The sequence below is a fragment of the Rattus norvegicus genome, chromosome 6 (genome assembly GCF_036323735.1).
Source record: "Rattus norvegicus strain BN/NHsdMcwi chromosome 6, GRCr8, whole genome shotgun sequence".
Classification (NCBI taxonomy): Eukaryota; Metazoa; Chordata; class Mammalia; order Rodentia; family Muridae; genus Rattus; species Rattus norvegicus.
The window spans coordinates 93,892,617-93,909,553 of NC_086024.1; the positions used below are offsets into that span (position 1 = coordinate 93,892,617).

The 16,937-nt window shown below is 40.4% G+C and overlaps 1 protein-coding gene across 1 annotated transcript in view; it reads right to left on the reverse strand.

Moving 5' to 3' along the window:
- Positions 1–7,810: 7,810 nt before the first annotated feature.
- L2hgdh (L-2-hydroxyglutarate dehydrogenase) overlaps positions 7,811–16,937 on the reverse strand; it is a 41,108-nt gene continuing 31,981 nt past the window's right edge. Inside the window, exon 10 of the mRNA NM_001108028.1 lies at positions 7,811–9,745. Within this exon, the coding sequence (NP_001101498.1) occupies positions 9,550–9,745 (196 nt within the window). The 3' untranslated portion in view covers positions 7,811–9,549. The remainder of the gene's footprint in view (positions 9,746–16,937) is intronic.

Below are 16,937 nucleotides of genomic sequence, written 5' to 3' on the forward strand. Positions count from 1 at the left end.
CGGGGGCCGGGAGGGTAATCGGTCTCTCCTGGGAACGTGCGCCGGGGCGGGGCGGCTGTTCCAGACACACTCGGCGGCGGCGTCTGAGTCCCGGCAGACAAACCTGATTCGTGCAGCCCTAGGGGACCCAGGAGCCGTGACTGCAGCTCTGGAAGGCAGAACACGGATGTGGGGAGAAAAGGACATTTGGGCTGATAGGATATTTATTTAACGTGTGCTCTATGTGGCTCCGTTGTATATTTAGGTGATAGTGGCTATTTCATAAAGTCACGTTGTGGGATCGTGGGAAGCGCTTAGCGCCCAGGGCCAAACGACTTCAGTTCGACTTATTTCACCTAAGATCCCTGTGTTAAGAAAAAGAAAAGGCATCCAAAACCTTTCAGATAATGTGCTTTGGTTAATCGTGTTCTTCAAATCCTTTCTACTTAAGGGTTTACAGAACCTGGATCCTGCTATACAGACATACTAATTAGCATCAAATAGAGTTCCTCTGACCCTATGCTTTTTTGAGTTGAAGGGGCATGAACTCTGGAAACTTTTTCACTAGCCCAAATTTCATCCCACTAAAATTGCTGAACAAATTGCTCCCAACGGGCTGTAAAAACAGTCATGCACCCAGCCACCAGCAGTGAGGTAGGGAACAAAAGGACAGAGTAAAGGATAACTGTGCAGTAATTTCAGTTCCAGAATCAGTGGGTGAACACTGTTCTCCCCCAAACACAACACCATTTTGTCTTCACAAAGAATGGCAGACCGAATAATTAAAGAGATCGCAGGTTTCTGGAGGGGGGTTGTTTTGTTTTTGTTTTTGTTTTTCTTTTCTTTTTTAAATCTAAGTATCCACTGGGTCAAAAAATATGTCCTATGAGGCTGTCGAGGAAAAGGTACCTGCTTCACAAGGCTGACACCCTGAGTTCCACCCTTGGAACCCACGTGAAGGAGAAAAGAACCAGCTCCACAAGGTTGTTCCCTGACCTCTACATCTGAAATGTGGCATGTGTGTGTCGTCGCACGCACGCGTACACAATAATACTAAAGTTGTTGAAATGTCTCTAATAAATGGTCATGTTCATAGTCCTATGTACTAAATATACTCTGGTTTATAGAAAGTCCTTAATTCTCCCACAGTTTTCAGACCCCAGCTATAAAACACAAAGCTGTCAAATTATCAGACTGCGATTGTATTTTCTCATAGGAAAGTCATTGGTGGGAAGTTTCATTCTTTGGCAAAGGATATTGGGAGATTCCCCTGGGCTTAATCTGGCCTGAAGATGTATTTGTTTCGCCAAGCCAGTATTAAGAATGTTTAATTGGTATTACCATTTTAAAATCAATAGCTTTTTTTTTTTTTTCTATTTCCAGCGTCTCTTGACAAAGATCTGGCAGCGCCGTGGCCTACTGCATCTATGCAAAGAAATGAGCAGGCAGTACGAAGACCGCCCTCTTTCTAAAAGTGTGCCACCCATTTCCAGTTGGCTGTGCTCCCGATGTGGCCCTGTTCCTCCTTTGTGTAACCTGTCTCTACAGGCATCTGCCCTGGGATCTCCAGGCTAGCAAACAGAAATGGGATCCCCATGATATGAAGGGTCCAAGAATGACACCAGAGAAGTTTCTCAGCCGTACAAGTGGCCATTTAAAGACCAACAAAAACTGTTGAATCCATATCTCATACTCAGGCAGAAATGCCTAATAGGTCAAAGATTTACATGTATTAAAAGGGGGGAATGGCCTGGGGGGGGGATGATTTTTACATGTCACAAAAATCTAGACTGATATACTGGTATTTTTTAATACCTTTGGGGGAAAACCCACAAGCCAATCTAAAAGGCAATAACAAGCTAGAAAAAACACAACTGCAGCAATTCAGTTTTTGAATTAATTTCCCTATCTATAGATGTGACCCTGCAAATTAGTAGAATTAAGCCTCAAGGGGAAAAAATGAGGGAAAAACAGACTGAAAAAGTTATCTCCTCACATACAAAAAGGGAATGTGTATCTCTTAAAAATAAATAGTAAATTTCATTCATATAAAGAGAAATACAAACTTATACTGGTACCAATTTGCACCTGTTAGATCAGAAAGCTACTATGATAATGAAGATATGAGGAAAGAGGAATTCACTGTTTCAGCTTCTAATAAAGGGCAAACTACATGACATCTATCAAAGCTTCAAAGGTACATAACTATGGACCTAGCAAATTCCAGAAATACGTCCTGGAGACATACTTGCTTGTGAGTGAGATCACTAAGGGACAGGGTTATCCACTGCAACATTGTTGCAGTCCCCCCCTCCCCCGTTTTATTTAACGTTAGGAATATAGTATTGTTTTAATCAATGATGGCAAGTCAGTATAGTCATACAGTTATCGATTTTAAAGATCTGTTTTTATTTTGTGTATATGAGTGTTTTGCCTATAAATATGCATGTGTACCATGCGCTAGCCTGGCGCCCATAGAGTCTCAAAAGAACTCTGAATTCCCTGGAACTGGAGGTAAGGATTGTTGTGAACCACTATGTTGGTGCTGGGAACCAAACCTGCGCCCTCTGCGGAGCCGTAAGCACTCTAACCTCAACTGCTGGGCAGTTCCTCTAGCCTCCCGAGTCCTTTCGTTTTGCTTAGTAATGAGACAAACGAAAAGCAGGCTTCTGTAAAACATTCTTCAAGATGCGTCTCAAAAAACACTGTACTATGTAGACTGAAACACTTGTATTTTTTTCTTTTCTTTTATTGGATATTTTCTTTATTTACATTTCAAATGTTATCCCTTTCCCGTTTTCCCTCTGGAAACCCCCATCCCACTCCTCCTGCTTCAATGAGGATGCTCCCCCACCCACCCTCTCACTCCCTTCTGCGTCCCTGCCTTGGCGTTCCCCTACACTGGGGCATTGAGCCTTCACAGGGCCAAGGGCCTCTCCCCCCATTGATGCCAGACAAGGCCATCCTCTGCTACATGTGGCTGGAGCCATGGGTCCCTCCATGTGTACTCCTTGGTTGGTGGTTTAGTCCCTGGGAGCTCTGGGGGGTGGGGGGATCTGGATGGTTGATATTGTTGTTCTTTCTATGAGTTGCAAACCCCTTCAGCTATTTCAGTCCTTTTTTTTTTTTTTTTTAAGTAGGTGACATTTTTACTATGGAACAACAAGGAAAAATGGGATTCTTTGTTACCACAAGGATGAAAACCAGGTGGCTGGAGCAGAGAATTTTCACCTACGACTTTTGTAGCGTTTGAATTTTCATCCTATGAATGTATCATTTAGTGACAACATTCAGTTACCTTTTAAGCATTTCTTTACTCTCGGTGTGAAAGCTTGTACCCGACCCATGCCTATGTACAGAGGACAATGGCTCAGAGTTTGTCCTTTGCTTCCACCACATGGGTCCTAGGGATCAAACTCAAGTTGTTAGCCTTCCTTCCCTCCAGCCCTGTAAGTCATTTTTAATGACAAAATTTCAGCCAGAACATAAACTTTTACTTCCAAGTATTAAAACTGGAAATGTTAAAATACATACTATAAAAGGGGTATCTGTATATGTCTGCATATGTAACAAAAATCTCAAACATATTTGAATTTGAAGGCACTAATTTCATATTAATGATTTTATCTGCCTTTTTAAAAACATAGAATGGGGGGTTGGGGATTTAGCTCAGTGGTAGAGCGCTTGCCTAGCAAGCGCAAGGCCCTGGGTTCGGTCCCCAGCTCCGAAAAAAAGAAAAAAGAAAAAAAAAAACATAGAATGGCTTTTGAAAAATAACTTTGGATGTCCCAAGTACATTTTTCATTTTAAAAGAGTTAAATATTTTCACTACTAACATTCTCCCACTGGAAAAAAACATTTCCAATGATTTATTTGACATTTTTCGCATTTACTATGTCATACTTCCTCAATTTACGTAAAGTTACAAGTGCTGCATAACAGTAGCAAAGCATCGCCACAGGAAACTATAAATTACTGCTCACTTTTATGGTTCCCTACGTAGCTTTAGTCTACTTACAGCTGCCTGATTGAAAGAAGCTGGAGAAGACACCGTTTTTTGCCCCCGTGACCCTCACTAAATGTTTAAGGTTGTCAAAATTATCAGACTGCATGTCAAAAATGTCTTCCCAACAGCAACTATAATTTTCTTTTTACTTAAGTAAAATATAGTTATATAAATTTCTCCCTCTCTCCAATCCCTCCGATGGCCCTCCTGTTCGTTCTTTTTCAAAGTCATGACCTTACATTCTTCAATTATTTTTCTGCATACATGATTAGTCAATCATTTAGGAAGGTAACTCTAATTCTTAATGAAATTCTAAGGTATTGATGGGTTGTGTGCCCTCTACCCCCTCCCCCCCATCAAAAGAGAGGAAAGCAAGCAATCTTCCTGTCAGTATATTGCATACAGTCTGCTCTTAAATAGAAACCATGTTCCTGTTGCTCTAGGGATGGCACTGAGCTCATGATGTATGTCATTTAAATATTGACATACACAATGAGAAATCATTTTTTATAAGTTGTTGTCCCAGACACCAACTTCTACCAGAGGGTGGAAAGATACCATTTCTGTTCTTTCTTATTTATATTAATACAATAAAAATCTTTCTAGGTCCTGTCAGTAATTAAGTTAAGCTATGAACAACAATGAACTCATCATCTACTCAGTACAGATCCAAGCCAGGGATCTGTCAACAATCATATATGTACATGGACCCAGATAATAAGGAATTAAGTAAGAAAACAAAGACATTTCTTTTCTTCCAAATATAATTTGTATAATGTTTTCATTACTAGGTACAATAAATATAGATATCAAAAGACAGCTCTTATATTCTCAGACAAACAAGCAAAACTAATTTCTTTAAAAAAAGGCATGGGAAAGGCTGGGCATGGTGGCCCATGCAAGGAGGCAGAGGTAGGCAGGCAGGATCTCTGTGAGTTTGAGGCCAGTCTGGTCTACAGATCGTACCAGGACAGCCAGAGATCTACAGAGAAACTGTCACAAAAACAAACAAAAAACCCCAAACCAAAACCAAAACCATTGTTCCAGATCACCAGTGTTAAAAAGAGCTTATCTTAAAGATGATCAAAGACAATTTTTAGTAAACTTTGGCTGAAATTCAAGGTTTCCTACTCAGAGGCCTGTTTTGGTTTTTTCGAGACAGAGTTTCACTATATGGTTCCTCTCAGAGATCCATCCACCCCTGCCTCTGCTGGGATGGAAGGGAGACATCTCTTACCACTATCTCTCCATATTTTGCTGATTAAAGGGGCTCTCCCTAAGCAACTCACTGATACCATTATAGAGCTCTCAACACATATAAATGGCAAAAACCTTCCTCCTGTCCACGAGACAAAAACAATCTTAATATAACTTTGACGTGAGAGCCTGCTTTCAGTAGAAGGTAGCATTTACCAAAAAGCCCAAGACACATTGCAGGATTTGAAGGCAGAGAGTAGAGCCAGTTGGGATCAGCACTGTCCTTCCTTTCAGACATTTGGATCTGTTTCTATTCTTAAACATGTCAGTGGGTACAAACCATTCGAAAACATCTCTAGGCATCATTTCTATTTCCTGTGCACCTTAGGCACTCTAACTGGGTCTAGTGAGATGGCTCAGTGGGTAAAGGTGCTTGAGTTCAATCCCTAGAAACTATGTAAAAAATGGAAGGAGAGATCTGACTCCACACAGGTCTTCAACCTCCATATGCATGGTATGGTTTGAACATTCACACAAGCATACACAGTAATAGGATAAATTTTTAAAAATCCAGTAACTGATTTCACAATTGCTCCTCCAAAATATTTACATTTAGATAATAGATATACTCATAAGAAATATAAGAAAAAATTTGAACAGAGGAGAGCCCCAGAGGCCACACCCAGCCCTCAAACAACACCGACAGCTTACCACTAGTTCACTTGTGCAGGAAGTGCTCACAGTAGAAACCATTACAGTTGGCTAGCTTCCAACGAAGGTCCAACCAAATTCCACATGCCAGGGTTTGGCAGAATAAACCACTGTCTTTTGAAGAAAGTTCTAGGAGTTGAGGTTATCCCATAGGCTGGTGGGCAGATCTCCAAATAGCCTCAGGAAAAATGGAATTCTGCCAATAATAATAGCACTACTCCAACAATGCACACCTTCAAAGGGATCAAGCGAAGGACTTTGATACATGCATGTGTGATTAAAAGGGTAAGGTTACATAACATGAAACACTAAAAATGTATATAAGAGTTCCCCACAGACTAAGAACTCTCAAGCTAGAATATAAGATGCTTCACTGTCAGACCGAAATATAAACCTCTATACCTAAAGTTTATATTATTCACAAATACAGAAGGAATTGTGTTATTGTGTTGAGGCAGGAATCTCACTACACAGCCTAGGCTAGCCTTGAATATATAATCCTCTTTCCTCAACTTCTTGAGAGCTGTTGCAGGTATGCACTATTATACCTAACTTTAGAAGAGTTTTTAAAGACTTATATCTGTTATGATAGTTTACATAATGTAAGTTGTGTGAGAAAATATCACCCAAGGAGATGTGATACACAGGTCTACCAAGCCCAGATAGGGAACCCACAACACACCAAAGTCAGATACTACCAAAGTCCAACTTGGTGATCAAATGAGCTTTATTGAGGTCACTTACAGAATATGAGTATAGGATTGCTTACAGGAGCAGAGATGACTCAAAGACAGCTGCATCGCCAAGGCCTATAACAAATGCTGGGAACCTAGACTACACTGAACAGCCTGAAGGCTGCTCAGACTGAAAGGTGTCCTTTCCAAGCAACTGAGCTGCTCTCAACCTTTTCCAGGCAGCTGGTCTGGGATTGTTTGAGTCTTCTTTGAAGCTCAGCTTCCTTCCCTGGGGGATGAGCTCTCAGTTTTTAATGCTTCACACCAAATCTAGTCAGTTTCAGGAACTTCCTTAAGCTACTTTGAGTTGTTTACATTCCTGCATAAAGGGCTTCCCTCCAGGAACATGCTACAATCTTAGAGAAAGTGTTATTTAATGATATCTATTACAATAAGCTTTGTTTGTTTTATTTTTCAAGACAGGGTTTCTCTGAGTAGCCCTGGCTGCCCTGGAACTTGCCCTATAAGCTAGGCTAGCTTCAAACTCACAGATATCCCCCTGCCTCCTGAATGCTAGGATTAAATGTGTGTACTACCACTGCTAGCCATCTTTTTTAAAGTATATTTTATGCATTGGTGTTTTGCCTGCATATGTCTGTGGACCACATGCATGAGTTACAGACAATCATGAGCTATAAAAGTAACTCTTATTTGCCTGGGTAATTGTAGTCTCAGAGGCTTACTGCCTCAGTCTCCTAACCTAGGCCTAGTCTTGGAAACTTCTAGCCTCTTTACAATCTTATCTAGAATATTTTCAGCCTCAAAGACTAACTGCTGAATAAGCTCACCCTTTCATGTTCTTTCTGATCTCTAACTGGCTGGTCAACATGGCTGTTCTGGTTTAAACTCCTCTCCAAGCTGACCTTCCTTCCTTCCTCCTTTTTTTCTCTGTGTTTGTAGTTTCCCATTCTGTCAAATCTTTCTCTGATTTGTCACTTTGTCTGCCACTCAATTAAATATCACTTTCAAACATGGGAGCTTCCTTCTACAAACTAACTTCCTGTTCACGGTTTGGGAGTAACGGTGAGTGCCAAGGCGGAGCCGCACCACAGCAGTGAGTGGCCATGTAGGTGCTATAAATTGAATATGCGTCCTTTGAAAGAGCACACAGTGCTCTCAGCCCTCTCTTCAGCTCCTCAATAGAGGGTTTAATGGGAATAAAAGATAATCGTAACACCAAGAAACATTACAATATTTTAATACTAATATATTTTTATTTTCTCAGAAAACATGAAAATTCTTATATATTAGTATTTAACAAAAAGTCCCATTGACATAAATATCAAATATTTTACAAACAGATTAACTGACATATTTCAACAATTTTCACTATTATTTTGGGGCATACAATACAGACCCAAAAGCATTAAGGATTGCTTCTATCATGATAGTTTTTGTTTTATACTTGTAACTTTGTCTTTCACAGTTTAGTGTGTGTGCACAGGTCTGGCGTGATGAGACAGAAGCACATCTCCATTCTGACCACATCTAACAGGAACGCTCTTACTCATGAGGTCAAACAATCTTAGTGCAATGTTTTCTCACGAAAGTCTTAGAACACAAAAGTACTCCGTGCAGTGCGTTTCTTTTGGAACCAGTTCTTATGGAGGACTATTAGGGCTTGTTTTTCCCGTAAATGGTTTCTGAATGTTTCAAAATGTCCGTTCCAAGTGTTGAATAACTGTCTCATCTATTTATCTGGGGTATGTGGCCTCCTGAAGCCCACAGTATGTATCCTTTTAAATTAATAGATTAGATAGCTTAGTACATGTAACCACCAAGGGCTAAGTGAAGAGAAAAAAAACCAAGAAAAGGTTTTCCTATCAACATGCACATCCATCCATCACAGTGTTGGTGAGGAAAAAAGAGATTAACCCTGAGGAGGGGACACAGAAGTGTCTCCCCTAAGCGCTGCTGGCTGCATCCATGGCCAGGTTGCCAGTTCTTCACTTATATTTCTATTTTCACCCTTCTGAATTGTAAGACACTAACTAGAACATGAGTGTGCACACACATATACACAGTATACAGTTTGTACTACACACATGCACACACACACACACACACACACACACACACACACACACACACACACACACTATGGCACTTGGCACCAACTCAGCATGTTAGTGAAGTAAGTATGAATGTAAGGCACTTTTGCGGTTTACAAAAGTGAATGCCTACAAGTTAGAGATTAACCCAAAATGGAGAAATGTCCTCACAAAGAATTCTGAAAACCCAAATAGATATAAATTATCTACTAGTGATCCTGGCCAACATCTTGGGAACCTTAGTGTGAGCAAGGGACATAAAATTGCACAGTGACGCCCCCCGGGGTCAGGATTTTAAAGTGCACATATAAAACCACAGTTCCTTCAGGGACTTCCCTTTCTCAGCCACAGAGAACTGTAGTGAGGGCAACAAGCACAGGCACATGCTGTTCACAGGGAGCGATGGACCGCACTGTGGGACTGCAAGTGAAAGACGGAGCTTGTCCTGTGCTACTTAGAAATGTGACATTTCATTTATTTCTTGAAATCAAGCATTTTCATCTTCCAAATAAAGTTATTTAGGAAAAGGAAAAATATTATAAATCCAAACATTTATTTAGGGACAGTCCATTTTTTATGCTGCCTTCCCAAATGTGCTGTAAGAGCCCTATCTAGATCGGGCTAAGTCTCTAGTAAACTTGAAGTTTCAGAACAGGTAGTGATACACTTTGTTTCCTTGTTCACAAGAATATGGACCTGAATGTTTTTTAAATTATTATATACTATATCCTGCTAATAAGTCAATGGTTATTTTAGCCTAAAAGGCATGGTTTTAAAATTGTTTTCTTAAATTCTAATTTTAAAATGCAGCTGGTAGACTTTGTTGCTGATGTGGAGAATGTAAGGTTGCTGGCACAGCGCCCTCCGTCGCTCATAACTTAAACCTCTGCTGCACTTCCTCTGCTATCATTCTAGAAATTGCCAGGGAAGAAGTGGCTGCAGGCGAAGGTGCATTTCTCACGTGAAGAATTCGATCTCCAATCTCACCGGCTCCTCCATCAAACACAAAATCGTCCACCAGATTTCCATCTCTGTCCAGGGCCTGGGCTCGCACTCCAGCAGGGCCTCTGCAGAGTAAACACAGAATGCTAATCATCTGAGCCAAAGAGAGAGGACAGCCTACAAGCTTTCAAAACATCCGTAAAGCAATTATGTCTTTATCCTAAACGCAGTTGTGTGGAAATCCACTTGCTTCATGTTTAGCAAAAAGCTGCAGATAACACTCTGGCCAAGACAGCCTCAGCTAGAACAGAATGGCTACTAAGTAACAGTGTAACAAATACTACCACAGAGATATCCAAGAAATTCATTATTTGTAAATATCTGTTCTTTCCAAAAGTAAATGTGAATTAAATTCACATTTAATTGGAATAGATGTCTTTATTTAAAATCATAAACTTAATTATAAAGAGATGGCAAGTATAAAAAAATTAATTCAGCAACATCTTAATATTGTAGTGAGTCAACTCAGGTTCTGCTTTTTGTTTGTTTTGTTTGAGTCAGGGTCTAACTATGTGGCCCTGGCTGTCCTAGAACTCACTCTGTAGACCATGCTGGCCTCAAACTCATGGAGATCCATCTGCCTCTGCCTCCTGAGTACTTGGACTCAGTCACTAGGCCAGCTTTATTTTACTATTATTTTTAGATAGTGTCTCGTGCAACCCAGGCTGCTCTTGAAGTCCATGTGCAGCCGAGGATGTCCTTGAGCCTTTTTTAAAAATTCACTTTTAAAATTTTCACTTGTATTGGGGCAGGCTTAAGAAAAGGAAGAGAGAGAGGTGAAGGGACGGGTACTAATGGTTTCTGTCTCTTGCTGGGCAGAGGAGGAATCCTCACCACAGGCTCTTGACAGCTTTCCCTCAAGACCGAGGTCGTCTGCTCTGGCTGCTCTAGCTGCTTTGGCTGCTCGGTGCACTCTGAACACTTGCTTGGAGACCACAGCCTTGCGTTCATGGCCAGGGGCTCTTCGTTACTCTTGATCCACTGGGTCCAGCCTCATCAGCCCTCCTCACCCTTCTGCTCATGCTGGAGCTTATCCCCCACCCCCAGCACACTATGGCCATGCACTTGAAGTCACCTATACCTGTCAGATCTCCCCAACTAAAAGTTCATGGTGTAGTTCCAAAAAGTACTCAGTGTGTGGATGAGCATATGGCTGCCTTCCTGCACGATCTCTTTGTCTGGGTTTGGCAAGTTGGCCAAGTTGACATGGAGGCCACACAGGTATTCTTCAAAATCCTCACTGTTCAGCATCTTCCAGGACCCATCAAAGTTCACAGGCATTTGGGGAACTGACTGTGGCTGGTCATGGTCAGCTACAGAGAGGCAGGAGTGCTCTCAACACTGAACTTCTTGATCCTTCTCTATATCCTGAGTTCTGGGACTACAGGCATGAGATACCATGCCCAACATTCTGCTTTATAACTAGAGGAGGTTTTCTTAGATTTAGAATTCTGCTGTTTTACAAAGTAGTTAAAATTTACCAATGAAATTTGAATTAAATGTGTTTAGAATCCAAAATAATCTCTTTTAAATATGTTCCTGTTGAAAGCATACATGAAAAACATCCTATCTGTGCGTCATTAAGGAAGCCAGGCAAACATCAACAGTTTGTATTGACTCCGGGGCAGCCAAGCTAAAAACCCGAGGAAACAAAGAGCAACACAACACTGTCCTCTAGAACTCAGCCTGAGGGACAAGGACAAATTTAGCTACTATTGACCAAGCACTTCATGTGCTGGGATCATCTCCTTTCTCCTTACAACTGAGAGGCCTGTGTGGTGCATAAGCAACCTCAGAGGAACACAGAGACCGAGTGCCGTCCTGAAGCATTCAGTTCCACCGTTCACTTAGAGAGCTAAGTAAGAACGACAAGTGTGAGGCGTGCACGTGAAGACTCTGGGGTTGGAAGGACTTCCCCGGGAGCACAGGAAGAATAGCACTGAAATCAACACCTCTAAGGACAAAGATACATACATGTTATATGTGGGCTCCCTCCCTCTTTGCCATCTGTACAGCTTACTAACTCATCAGTGGCACTCCTTGATTCCTTTAGCAAAGAATGCAGCTGCTGGTCAAAGTGCCTGTGGTCTTGTTGTCTTGTCCTTGTGTCTTTCAGGGGACAGTCACTGTTGCTAATCCTCTGTGTAAACCCATTTTCCTCGGCACAGAGCTTTGAACTGTATACTCCTCAATACAGCTAAGCACGTCAGAGTTAATATTGATTAACCACAGCAAAGAAGGTCTCTACAGTTATTTCCCATATAAAGACAAATTACCTCTCAAAACCTTTAGCCTAAGTGTCCACAATCTGTAACAAACTAAAAGTAAAGCACTACGCTTTCCTTGAGATCTGACTGCAGTTCACACTAGCAGGGAATGTCCAAACTACCAAAGTCCTCGTGCTTCAGCTTCAGCATCTTAGGAAGCCTATGGCCTCCCCTGCAGAGCACGGTCCTGTGCAGCCTTTCCTCAGAAGACTTCAGCCCGAGGTAAGCACTGTAAAATGAAACCTTACAGAAGATACACCAACAATCCCTCGAGGGCAGACAATGTCTTGTAGGATACCTGCTTCACCTCCATGTCTAGACTTGAGTGTTACAGTTTACCAACATTTGATAAGGCTATGCACTATATTTTTTACAATTTTTTAACAACTAAAAGAACTATTTAGCAAACTAAGAACTGTAGGTTCAATTATGTTAAATATACTGCTTGCTATTTGTAGCTAAGTATAATGGCAAGGTACATCCTGAATACGAAAATACGTCCAGAAACAGCAGCTGAGTGTACAACAGTGCTTCCTTCCGTCTGAGATGCCTTGCAGTGTTGTCATGTGACAGATGTTGTGTTGTGGCTGGAAAGAAAGCTATGACGAGTTGTAACTGACATCTTTGGCTGGTCCTAAGTAGGATATAGTCAAGTGCTTATAAAGCTCATGCTCGGAACTACTGCCAATCTAAATGTGTAAAACTGTGTGAGCGCATGTAACTTGGATGTGCTGATATGGAAAAAGTAAACAATTCCAGACCCGAAGGAGCAGTTATTTTCCTTTCTAATCTTTAACAAAATGCATTATGAGAGAATATGATTTTTATCTACCTCTCCTTATTTTCTGGCAGGCTCTAGGGGTGGAATCCTGAACCCTGTATGTACTGGGCAAGTGCTCTATCTGCCTGTGTTAGGGATAGAACATTGTGAGACCTGTAAGTGTTCTGTGAGAGGCTACAGAGCACCAGCAGCCTATACTGGGGGCAGAAGGGATCTACTTTCGTAGTTGGGGTCTAATTCTGTAAATTATCTGCTGACTCTCACCTGATTCAGAAGGACTTTGTCTGAGGAAATCCCATGGATCTAAGTGTATTTGATGTGTCTCTCTGTACAGGTTTTGCATTTGTTTTTATAAGGTGTTCTGAGGGGAACTTTAAAAAAATGCATAAAAGCGAAGAGAACTCCTGTGAATGAGTTACTACTATCGTTGTGTGTGACTAACTTTTCAACAATTCTACAAACACAACCATCCTTGTTTCGTGTATGCCCCACCCCACACGTTTTCAATGCTTTCAGCACGCCCCCGATGACACACCACTTCATGCCAATGCATATGATAACTGTGTTTACTAATAAAGCAGCATACACTTAGAAATAATGGTATTAAGCCTTTATCAACCACACTGGCTTTAAATTTTTACTTTACAGACAGGGGCAGGGGGAGAGAGCAGTATCAGGGAAGACTGACTGAGATTCCAGTAGGATCAATCATACCTGGGTCCACTTTTATAAATTAGCTTCTCTCATAATTTATACATTTAAATCTCATACCCTCATATTCTAATTCCCAAGGGTGAATAGACAAAATTCCTTACTATATTTTGGGGCCAAGGGTTTATTTTTTTCTAGATACCTTTTTTTACTAAGAGACCCTCAGTTTTGCTAGGCATAGTAGCACATGACTTTAATCTCAGCATTTGGGAGGCAGAGGGAGGCGGGTCTCTCTGAATTCAAAGGTTTACACAGGACTCTATGCCAGGCAGGCCTACACAGTTAGACCCTATCTTAAAAATATAAAACTAAATAAAATAAAAAGAATACCTTAGAGTCTAACTTATTATTTACATAGAACAAGAGCCCCCTGGGGGGATTAAAATGAAGTTCCTAATGCTGTACTATCCTGTTTTTGTGTGATGAACACAACACAATTTTCAGATTTCACTGAGCACTTTTTATTGTATGTGCACATTTTATTGCATGTGAATCACACATCAATTAAAAACATAAACTTGGGGCCAGAGAGATGGGTCAGAGTTTAAAAGCAGTGGCTGCTCTTCTACAGGTCCTGAGTTCAATTCCCAGCAACCACATGGTGGCTCACAACCATCTGTAAAGGGATCTGATGCCCTCTTCTGGCCTGCAGGCATACACACAGGCAGAACACTGCATAGGTAATAAAAATTTTAAAAACAAACATAAAGAGAACACAAATGTCAGCCCAGGTTACTGTATCCAGCAAAACTCTCAATTAACATAGATTGAAAAACCAAGATACCCCATGACAAAACCAAATTTACACAATATCTTTCTATAAATCCAGCCCTACAAAGGATAATAAATGGTAAAGCCCAACACAAGGAGGCAAGCTACACCCTAGAGAAGGCAAGAAACTAATCATTTTGCAACAAAGAGAAGAAAAGCACACAAACATAATCTCACCTCCAAATACGAAGATAACAGGAAGCAACAATCACTATTCCTTAATTCTCTCAACATCAACGGACTCAATTCCCCAATAAAAAGACAACAGATTAACAAACTGGATACATAATGAGGACCCAGCATGTTGCTGCCTACAGGAAACACACCTCAGAGACAAAGACAGACACTACCTCAGAGTAAAAGGCTGAAAAACAAGTTTCCAAGCAAATAGTCTGAAGAAGTAAGCTGGAGTAAGAAGTCATTCTAATATCGAATACAATCGATTTTCAACCAAAAGTCATCAAAAAAGATAAGGAGGAAACTTCATATTCATCAAAGGAAAAATCCACCAAGATGAACTCTCAATCCTAAATATCTATGCTTCAAATACAAGGGCACCTACATACTAAAAAAAACCTTACTAAAGCTCAAAGTACACATTGCACCTCACACAATAATAGTAGGAGATTTCAACACCCCACTCTCATCAGTGGACAGATCATGGAAACAGAAATTAAACAGAGACATAGACAGACTAACAGAAGTTATGAACCAAATGGACCTAACAGATATTTATAGAACATTCTATCCTAAAACAAAAGGATATACCTTCTTTTCACCACCTCATGGTACTTTCTCCAAAATTGACCATATAATCGAGCACAAAACAGGCCTCAACAGATACAGAAAGATAGAAATAATCCCATGCATCCTATCAGACCACCACGGGATAAGTCTGGTCTTCAATAACAATAAGGAAAGAATGCCCACATATACATGGAAGTTGAACAATGCTCTACTCAATGATAACCTGGTCAAGGAAGAAATAAAGAAAGAAAATAAAGACTTCTTAGAATTTAATGAAAATGAAGGTATAACATACCCAAAATTATGGGACACAATGAAAGCTGTGCTAAGAGGAAAACTCATAGCTCTGAGTGCCTGCAGAAAGAAACAGGAGAGAGCATATATCAGCAGCTTGACAGCACACCTAAAAGCTCTAGAACAAAAAGAAGCAAATACACCCAGGAGGAGTAGAAGGCAGGAAATAATCAAACTCAGAGCTGAAATCAACCAAGTAGAAACAAAAAGGACTATACAAAGAATCAACAGAACCGAAATCTGGTTCTTTTAGAAAATTAACAAGATAGATAAACCCTTAGCCAGACTAACCAGAGGGCACAGAAAGTGTGTCCAAATTAACAAAATTAGAAATGAAAAGGGAGGGGTTGGGGATTTAGCTCAGTGGTAGAGTGCTTGCCTAGGAAGCGCAAGGCCCTGGGTTCGATCCCCAGCTCCGAAAAAAAGAACCAAAAAAAAAAAAAAAAAAAAAAGAAATGAAAAGGGAGACATAACTACAGAATCAGAGAAAATTCAAAAAATCATCAGATTCTACTACAAAAGCCTATATTCAACAAAACTTGAAAATCTGGAGGAAATGGACAATTTCCTAGACAGATACCAGGTACCAAAGTTAAATCAGGAACAGATAAACCATTTAAACAACCCCATAACTCCTAAATGAATAGAAGCAGTCATTAAAAGTCTCCCAACCAAAAAGAGCCCAGGTCCAGATGGGTTCAGTGCAGAATTCTATCAGACCTTCATAGAAGACCTCATACCAATATTATCCAAACTATTCCACAAAATTGAAACAGAGCGCTACTGAATTCCTTCTATAAAGCCACAATTACTCTTATACCTAAAGCCACAATTACTCTTATACCTAAACCACACAGAGACCCAAAAAAGAAAGAGAACTTCAGACCAATTTCCCTTATGAATATTGATGCAAAAATACTCAATAAAATTCTTGCAAACCAAGAATCCAAGAACACTCATCAAAACAATCACCATCATGATCAAGTAGGCTTCATCCCAGGTATGCAGGGTTGGTTTAATATATGAAAAACCATCAATGTAATCCACTATATAAGCAAACTGAAAGATAAAAACCACATGATCATTTCATTAGATGCTGAGAAAGCATTTGACAAAATTCAACACCCCTTCATGATAAAAGTCCTGGAAAGAACAGGAATTCATGGCCCACACCTAAACATAGTAAAAGTCATATACAGCAAACCAATCGCTAACATTAAACTAAATGGAGAGAAACTTGAAGCAATCCCACTAAAATCAGTGACTAGACAAGGCTGCCCACTCTCTCCCTACTTATTCAATATAGTTCTTGAAGTTCTAGCCAGAGCAATCTGACAACAAAAGGAGATCAAAGTGATACAGATTGGAAAAGAAGAAGTCAACGTATCACTATTTGCAGATGATATGATAGTATATTTAAGTGACCCCAAAAGTTCCACCAGAGAACTGCTAAACCTGATAAACACCTTCAGCAAAGTGGCTGGGTATAAAATTAACTTAAATAAATCAGTAGCCTTCCTCTACACAAAAGAAAAACAAGCCGAGAAAGGAATTAGGGAAACGACACCCTTCATAATAGTCCCAAATAATATAAAATACCTTGGTGTGACTTTAACCAAGCAAGTGAAAGATCTATATGATAAGAACTTCAAGTCTCGGGCTGGAGAGATGGCTCAGTGGTTAAGA